Genomic DNA, 10,255 nt, shown 5'->3' with positions numbered 1-10,255 from the left:
ATTGTAGCTAAATGTTATTTTATAGGACCTTTGTACTGCTCGATAAACGTAAATAGTTTTTCAAATTATAATTCGATTTTCTTATTTGTTGACTAATTTATACTGATTTATTTATTTTTTGTCTAAAACTATTGCCTCCGCGAACAAATTTACAACAACGATGTTGATTCAATGGATTTAAACATGTTTATTAGATTAACTCTTCTGTGTTATTGATATACGTTAAAGCGCAAGGACATCCGAATTTCTCTATTGGCTGAAACAGGCTCCTCCTACTCACGAAACAAACACGCCTATTGATGTGCTATGGGCATGCGTGGAAGGCTGGCAAAGACACCATTAGCAGGCAATATACAGAAGTAAAGACTAAAAGAATAGAGAAAGCGATAGTAATGATTGGGGTTATTTGTGGGCTTATTAAAGGTTATCGAAATATTGAAAGCTAATATTGGTTACCATCTTGGAAATAGGAGCATGTGTTCAGAAGATGGATCTACGTGTCTGACTGCGGTTGACATTGAGGGAAATTGTTTAATCGTCTAATGTAATTGTATACCTTTACAAATATTGACTTGAAAAAAGCTTGACTAAATATTTAATACACACAGTTAATAATATTGGAATAGTGGCATCTTCTTTCTTTCTCTCTCTCCAAAATGGACAAGGTTCCGAACGACAAACGAAAGGTGGAAAGTGTTGATGCAATGAAAATCTCTGAGAAATTAGTTGACTATTCGGATGATAAAACAGACGACGTTTTGTTTAAAGAACACAGTGAGAGCATATATCAGACTTTTCAGAAAATCGGTGCGTTCGACGCGCCCTTGAAATTTAAGCATTTAAGCGCATATAGACACTCGCATCATATGCATGAAGAAATGCTGATGTCAAAAAGAAAGCGTTCTTCTAGTCCTTGTGATGAAACAGATGACGTCATACATGTAAAGAGACGTCACATTAGAGACACTGAAGCTAGCACTGGGAGTAGTGAACATCATAGTGACGTCAGCGTAAATTCAGACGTTGACGACTTATCTGACAATGGCGTGGAAGGAAGTAATCACAGTGAACGGGTGAGAAACGTTAATGACGACATCAATGTGATAGGCGAAAACAAAGTGATCGCGACATCATTTTCAGTGTCGGACATTCTTGACCCGAATAAGTTCGTGGGGTGTGGTACTGGGAGAGTATGGCACCCGTGGTTGAGGGACGAGGGGGTCAGGGACTACACGAAATCTAGACTGGATCAGGTCCCTCCGAGTTTAACAGGTACGTAGAAAACCTATACGGTAGCCTTTGTTGATGCCATAGACGCCATGGGTCTTTTTGGGTCAGAAAAGTATCATATTTAACTGATTTCCACCCTTGGACATATAAATTTGAAGATAATTATCGAACCTTTTACCAATTTCTTTCTTAGAAATAGAAACAATATTTCATTTATACAACTTCGTTCATTTAAATTGCTACGTTGTCTTACAGAATATGCTTAAAAATGAATGAATGAATGAATGAATGAATGAATGAATGAATGAATGAATGAATGAATGAATGAATACATAAATTAATAACTAAATAACTAAATAACTAAAATGTATAATAGGTAATTAACCTCCTAAATACATAAAGCTATAGTAGTAATTTGTCAGCTTACATCGGGAAAGAAACCATAGTGTTTTTAATAAGAATATTAATGAAATTAAACAGTATATATAAAGTACCTCATTAAAAACATTTGATAACAGGTTCCCGGAGGATTTCGGGATTACGTATATATAGCATAACATAACATATCGTTTATTCAGAATTAAATATAACAACATTTAAAGCCATTTTACATATACAATATGCAATTGTCATAAATATCAAAGTCATGGTTAACAGATAAGTATAAACAGAAGTATGTTAAGTTCGTATATATATATATATATATATATATATATATATATATATATATATATATATATATATATATATATATATATAAATATATTATATTATATATGAAGTATAATAAATATGTAGTAAAGCAAATAATTATGATCTTATTATAGGTTCTTGATGTTGAAAGAAAGGCATGGTTTATGTATTAACTAAAATTGATTTCAACTTTTTTAGTTGACCAATGGCAAAACACTATTTAATGTGTTATTTTCTTAAAATGTCAACTATTATTAGATTTCTATTATAAGAGATGAATTTAAAACTATTATTATAAATATGCCCGCCATATTTCTCATTATTTTCAGACAAATAGTATATATTAAATTCATTCTGAACGTAAAAAACAGCTTCCAGAATTGAAGGAATCTGGGTCGGAGAGAAGACCGTGAATTAATTCCAGTTAAATAATCTAATTATTCTCCAAGGAGACTTTTTAAGGTTAATGCAGATAGCCACCATTGAAGCGATTATAACCAATTTATAATTAATAAAATACTCGCATATGTAATTATTCGAACAGCCTCATTAAACAGACAATAAAGCATTTTTCTAATTTATTATTAATTGCCACTTACAAGTCTTACTCGGTTAGAGTCATCGACTAGCCTTGAATTGAAATGCCAAACACAGCGGCAAAAGTCAAACAAGCAAGATCTGAAAGAGGTTGTCCGCAGAGAATTGAAAGTGCTAAGAAATTCCGAGTAAACAAACTAAATATTCCTGCGATAAAGCGCTTGAATTAAGTAAATGACTGCACAGAAGACGCCGTTTGGAGTATAATGAAGTTAGAGAATTGGAATTTGCAACGCCAGAGGTGGTGTGATCGATGTTGGTCTGTTAGTCGCCGTTTTTGTTAAATAATTCCAGACCAAGAATTCAAAAGGGTCTCGTTAAATTCCATTTAAAATGTTTGAATATCATTCTTTAAATGGATAAGATGTTTTACTGAAAAGATCAATTAAGATATACTTCTTTTAAGTTATTTTCTCAATCAAAATATAGGCTACTATTTATATCAATATAAAGTGTTCCTTACTGTTTACACAGTACCCATTAAGGTTAAAATACAACGAAGTTGGAATCAAATGCAAATATTTTATATATGTGTTATTCTTGTTATGAACGACTACACTATGTGGCACAATTTGAACCGTTGACAAATTCGTCCTCAAATTATTTTAGTATGATTTTGAAGTAATACTTGTCTACAGGCAATCTCAATATGGTTATGAAATGCAGTTCTAACTTATGTCTGTTTTTGGCATTTAAAACATTTAAGGTCGCTGTGGGGCATACGACGAGGTCAAGTCATAATGCAGTCTTGGGCGCGGGGAGGCTTTTTGTTTAAAAAGTATTTTTTACATACACTATACACAAAAAGGATATAAACAAAACTCAATAAATACGTAGTTATAACTGGCATAATTAAGCAGAAATAAGCTTAAATCGCTTCATTTTGACATTCCTTCAAGCTGATTTTGAATCTATCGTGATTGGAATAGACGAAAAGGGAAAGAAATATCGGGCAGACCTTTCTCAACTCTAAAACAACAAGAGAACAGTCGAGCAGACTGTTTCCGGTCAGTGGACGTTTGACTTGCTGGTGTTTATGCAGCTGACGCCACGTGCACCGCTCTACCGAGTATGACTGGTGTACGTTACTCATATAAATTCTTGACACAAAATGTCTCCGGTTCGGGGTTATCCGTGACATTGTCCGTTTTATTTCGCTTAGTTCTTGGCTTAAAATAATACAAAAAACAATGTGTTTTAAATAAAATTCGTGATAATATCTTAAAATTGCTTTTATACCAAATTTTACAGAACAATTATTAACTTTTAATTTAAGAAAGTGGATTTTTAAAATCGTTCTCTTCTACAAATAAATATAACCTTAGTACACCAATTTCCATCATTAGTCCTGTTTTATCATATCCCTATTGTTCCATCATTAGTCCTGTTTTATCATATCCCTATTGTTACAAAGCTATCTGCACGTTCCTTAAGTGTTTAGATACAGAAATAAGGTTTTTGCATTTTATTTAAATATTGTATGAATGCGAATGTAGAGTATAGTAAAACATTAGTTGACAAATTCCCATAAAACGTCGATGAAAGAAATGTTTAAATTGTCAATAAATAGTTTATTTTCTACCCCATTTAACATATTAGATATTTTCGATACGTTTTATTCACATACATTCGTGAAATAAAGGTAAAATTGTCGGTTGCTAATGGGATGGAACGTCTTCATGGATTCAACAGACAATTATTCAGGTTTTTACTATGCATTATTTATCTGGAAACATTCAAATAAAAGTTATTTCCTATATGTTTTATGATCATAGTCAACTGATTAGTTCGATTTTCCATTTTCACATTTTCGGATTGTGTAAGTATGTAATGATAGTAAGGTGTCCAATGTATAATAGTTGAATGTAAGATGCCTGGTGATCCTTTCTAAGTTTTGAAGAGTTTGAAAGACTTAAAGACTATGAAAAATATTGACCGATAATCATAATGCCTTTTTTCGTCTTGAACTATGCCAAACAGGTAATTGTACGGTCGATTTCGATTGGAATAATATAAATATATGAAAATGTGAAATATATATATATATATATATATATATATATATATTATACATGTATAAATTGAAAAAAACTCTAATGCCTTATGACTGCAAAAAACACACACCAACGAAACGAAACAATAAAATATCGTCAATAAATGAATAGATAATATAGCTCTTATTCATAAGAAAAAATAATATACACCGCTAAGTGCATGTACAAAAATGTTTATAAAAGGTTTTCTTTGAAATAAATAAATGCTATGAATACTAAATATTTTGGAAATAAAAGGCTTTGACAAATAGTCCATAAGCTACATTTATTCGTATTCAATATATTGTGTACAGTGGGGCCAATACATGACAACACGACAGCATCTTAATTCTAACCCCAGAACTGCATAGGCCACTGTAATAATGATTTTTAATAGAAGTTTTTTTTTTTTTCAATTTAAAATAGTTTCATGACACTGTTCAATATTATTTGGAATGCATCGTTGAAATAGCGTAATAATACATTCAAAACTATAATTTGTGTATATACACTATGTAATGTAAATGTGGTCGTGTTTTTGAGCGAAACTTAAGTTCTCTTATTAGTTTGTTCAATCGGGCAGAAAATCAGTTTTTAATGCAGTGGAAGCAATTATTGAAAACTCATTTGTAATCGGTTATAAAATACATGGAAATTGCCTCATTTGACGAGTACTGCTTCAATAACATTAAATACGAACAGACAAACGGCTGGGAGAAATTGAAAAAAATGAAATCAAATAAATCATTTTGATTTAGTTCTAAACGCTTACGTTACCTTTTTAAGTATAAGTGTTACGAACTAAGGCTACACTTATGCTATGTCGCCTCAATTATAAAAGGAGTTAAGTCATTTTATTCTTCAAACTCATGAAATCATATGATGCTGAAATTAAACTTTGGTGATAAAAACCGTATTAAATAATTGAGACGTAACCAATGATCACTTTACCCGACCATCCTGAAGCGATTTTGTGAAATTAGCGGGAATAAAGGGATGATTAAAATGAAATGTGACAGTCATTAGGTGTCTGAATAAAACGTACTGAACTTTAAATAATTACAAGCTGTTGTGGAAAATAACGGAAAAGTACAACTGGAAATATTGTCATAAATCATTAACACCTCTACATATTTTGATCAACAAATACAGTGCATGGTTGTACGATATTTTTGATCAAATTCTGCTTCCTAACGATGGTACCATGTTGGCAGCATCGGACTGGAAGGTGGGTTTTGTTTTTGATAAAATAATAAACAAAATATTGTATAAAAATAAAAAACAACAAAGTAAGTACATAATAAGTTCGCACATTATAGCATGGATAATAAGTAAAATATTACAACCATTCTCAAATAAGTACATAATAGTTTGTACATACGTACACTATAAATTCGAACATGAGTACATAATAAGTGAGCACATTAGTACATAATAAGTGAGCATATTAGTACATAATAAGTTAGCACATTAGTACATAATAAGTGAGCACATTAGTACATGATAAGTTAGCACATCAGTACATGATAAGTTAGCACATCAGTACATGATAAGTTAGCACATAAGTAAATAATAAGTGAGCACATTAGTACGTAATAAGTTAGCACATTAGTACATGATAAGTTAGCACATCAGTACATGATAAGTTAGCACATAAGTAAATAATAAGTGAGCACATTAGTACGTAATAAGTGAGCACATTAGTACATAATAAGTTAGCACATTAGTACATAATAAGTGAGCACATGAGTAAAAAATAAGTTAGCACATCAGTACATGATAAGTTAGCACATAAGTAAATAATAAGTTAGCACATTAGTACATGATAAATTAGCACATAAGTAAATAATAAGTTAGCGCATTAGTACATAATAAGTTATCAAATAAGTACATAATAAGTTATCAAATAAGTACATAATAAGTTAGCACAATAGTGCATAATAAGTTAGCACATTAGTATCAATAAGTTGGCGCATTAGTACATAATAAGTTGGCACAAAGGTAAATAATAAATTCTCACATTAGTGCTTACGTTGTTAGTTAATTGATACACACTTGGTTCGAATAATAGTACATACTAAGTTCGCACATTAGTTCATAATAAGTTAGCACCTTAGTACATATAAGTAGGCACATTAGTATCAATAAGTTGGCGCATTAGTACATAATAAGTTGGCACAAAGGTAAATAATAAATTCTCACATTAGTGCTTACGTTGTTAGTTAATTGATACACACTTAGTTCGAATAATAGTACATACTAAGTTCGCACATTAGTTCATAATAAGTTAGCACCTTAGTACATATAAGTAAGCACATTAGTAATTAATAAGTAATACATTATGTAACCTCATGTTTTCACCATTCCTGGCCGATACTGCCACCTATGTATACAATAAGAAAGGTTACCGAATACAACCGCGTGTTGCCGAACATACTTTGTTAGCATTCTTTCTTCCATCATTTTTAATAACTATATTTTGAAAAAAAAAAGAAACGAAAAAAGACATGACAATGACAATGACAATGACAATGACACACCATCAGTCAATCATTTTTTTTATTATCTGTTTCAAATTAATATAACCGCAATGCTAATTCTAAAAGCAATTGTATCGTTCCATCTCCCCAATGTTATGGCACTACTCCGCAAATTTAGAGAAAAAAATCCCGAAGGAAACAGATTGCTCCTATCCTCGCCATGTTTATCTCAATAATTTGTTGATCAGGCTAATATTTCCGTCGCTATGCAACATTTAGCGCGTGCAATGCACGTGATTGGCACGAGCATTTGTTCACGTGACGCGTTTTGACGTGACGAAAGTGGCACTGACACGTTGTATAATTACGCGTCATTTGATCTCCGCCTCATAATAGGCTTTACACGATAAACTGTCAGGGAAGAACAACATGAGAAATTAACGAGGAAATCTGTTTTTATTATTAATCATCGTCAATTTGTCGAAATGGGCGCATTTGACGCGATCATGAAGTTAATTGGTCATGGTGCCATTAAATCACCAGCAAAACTATAAACAACCATCAAAAAACAGAACAACAACACGAATAGCGAGAGCATCAACCGCAAGGACATATTAAACACTAACACCAACTACAACGACAACAAAAAGCAGCAGCAACATTAAGATTACCAGCACTAAAACAAACAAAACAACTAACAACAACAACAACAACAACAACAATAAGATTCAGTGTACTATTGGGTAAAATAAACAACCTGGTTCGAACATATATTATAACAAAAAACATGTCGACAATCGAAACTTATCTCTGCATTTAAGTGCTATGGAAAATGTAAACATAAACATAATTTATGTCTTGTTTATTTTCAGCTGCATCCGGTGAAAAACGAATGTCGCCAAAAGACGGCTCCCAACCGGATGTTCGCGACCACAGCTTCTCTTCCGATGACGACGAATGCGGGGGGAGTCTGATAGCCTCTGACCTTGACGACAGTGCCGACGCCGACCACAGGCACCAGACGGACGATGGGTCCAAGGGCGGTAAACCGCGGCGCGCGCGGACGGCGTTTACGTATGAACAACTCGTGGCACTGGAAAACAAATTTAAAACTACGAGATATTTATCAGTGTGTGAACGACTGAACTTAGCTCTGTCTCTGAACCTCACAGAAACGCAAATAAAGATATGGTTTCAGAATAGGAGAACAAAATGGAAGAAACAAAATCCGGGACTTGATGTGAATTCTCCCACAATTCCGTCAACCGGAAATCCATCATTCGGTGGCTCTCCTTTTGGTGGGATGCTCTACGCTCACCACGGAATGCACCCGTACTTCCCCCTTAGTTCATATGGACTTTTGAAGGCACGGGCGGCTTTTGGAGCACCACTTTCGGTTTTTCCGCAACACTTTTCACAAAACGTTTGAGCGCTTTGATTTCTGAAAAAAATCACTGAGTTTTGAATATTTGGCATTATAAATCATACAGGGTCAGTTGCTCAATTACATACACAATAATATGTATATGGATTCCTAGTCAATACTGATTTGTATGTGTCTGTGCATTCTGTGTGATGTAAAATAATTATGTGCTGAAAATAAGAAGTATAAGACTATTATATACCAAACTGGTATATTACCATATTGGATGTTTTTCATTACGCCAATGGCTGCAGTAAAAAAGCAATTGAATTGCAATTAGCTTAGGATGTTTTAAGATATTATGAATATTATATAATTGCTTGTTATTTGAACTTGCGAAATGATTATTTATTTGATATAAACATAATAAATATCAATAATTCACAAAAAACATATATTTATGTTGTACACCACACTACTTATTGCGTCTTACAAACGCAGCCCCCCCGCACTCCCTCCCGCCCTTTAACCCGGGGAACCGGAAGACATAAGCTTTTAAAGCGGTACTAGCCCAGCAAGACCTTAAAAGAGTATAAGTTCCATTTTTTGTCTTTTAAATCCCATTTGTTTCTACCATTATGCCATTAAAAATCATGTTTATGGGTGTGTGTATGTGTGTATGTGTGTGTGTGTTGGGGGGGGGGGGGCATCGGGTAAAGCCATTCGCCCATCGTGCCGCAGTTGTATGCAGAAGGTTTTTGAACTTCTGAAAAAGTTTGTAAAACAAAACCGACTTGCTCTAAGTGATGTTAACATGTTCGTATTAGAGATATAAAAAAGGAGTAAAATGAGATCTGCTTGATGTCTTAAAAGTGAAAACAAAGTAATCATGAGAGGTTGTTTAAAAGGTGCTATCAAAACAATTATAAAATCGATGAAATCAATCCGTAATCGCATTTTACTGAGCTCTACCTTCTATCTTGAATCTGGTTGAGCAAAAAAATGTCTTTAATCCATCGACATCACACTTAAATTAATAGCAATACGGGTAATTTTGTATTTGATTGGCTAATTACAATAATGACTGTAAGAGTTCAGAAGACTCTAATCTTTGCTAAACACCCAACAAATTAACTGCTCTGGGAACAAATTAGTTTTTATTGCTTTAATCATTCGGATCGGCACGGGTTACCTCAGTGCGACAAATGACCGTCAACTTCCGGTAGCTCCCGGAAATGACTGATGGCGACCGATACGGAGCGTCTGTGACACCAGGGCGGTAATGGGCCCCGGAGCTTTGATGTAGGGCAGTGGGGATTGAAGTATGAAACACCAGTAAATTCAATGTAAACATGGAACCCAATCAATTCTTCACGCGCTATTTGCGGCGATTAAAGAAACAACCCACGTCCATCAAAACAACACTCGGACGTCAACGTTGCTTTGTTTTTATCATTAGATTAAGGTGCACAACTCAAAAAATGCTTGGGCTAGAGTGCTTCGGATTTTATACATAAAGTTACATGTGAATATCTTACGGATTCAGGGGCGGCTGCAGAAAATGACGTTATAAGTGGTGCTTGGGACGTGCGATCCCTCACACAAGAGTCGAGACATATTTTTTCCGAACAAGGTTTGGTGTGGCGGGGAGTTTGTGTGTGTGTGTGGGGGGGGGGGGCGATCGGGTGTGGGTATGTGTGTGGGGTTTGGGGTGTGGGGATGTTGTGTGTGTGGGGTGTGTGTGTAAGTGTGTGTATGTGTGAGGGGATGTGTGTGTGGGGGGTATGAGGTGTGTGTGCGTGGATGTGCGTGTGTGCGTGCGTGTGGGGCTGTGGGGATTAGGTGTGTGTGTGGGGGGG

The 10,255-nt window shown here is 34.2% G+C and overlaps 1 protein-coding gene across 1 annotated transcript; it reads left to right on the top strand.

The window, feature by feature from the left end:
• Nucleotides 1-396: 396 nt before the first annotated feature.
• LOC128212472 (homeobox protein slou-like) lies at nt 397-8,462 on the top strand. Its single transcript, XM_052917947.1, has 2 exons — nt 397-1,272; nt 7,906-8,462. Exons 1-2 carry the CDS (start codon nt 657-659, stop codon nt 8,460-8,462), a joined length of 1,173 nt encoding a protein of 390 aa, XP_052773907.1. The 5' UTR covers nt 397-656.
• The last annotated feature ends 1,793 nt before the right edge of the window (nt 8,463-10,255 follow it).

The sequence above is a fragment of the Mya arenaria genome, chromosome 12 (assembly GCF_026914265.1).
Source record: "Mya arenaria isolate MELC-2E11 chromosome 12, ASM2691426v1".
Lineage (NCBI taxonomy): Eukaryota > Metazoa > Mollusca > Bivalvia > Myida > Myidae > Mya > Mya arenaria.
The sequence above is the reverse complement of the archived record's forward strand: the minus strand, read 5'-3'. Positions and strand labels throughout refer to the sequence as shown.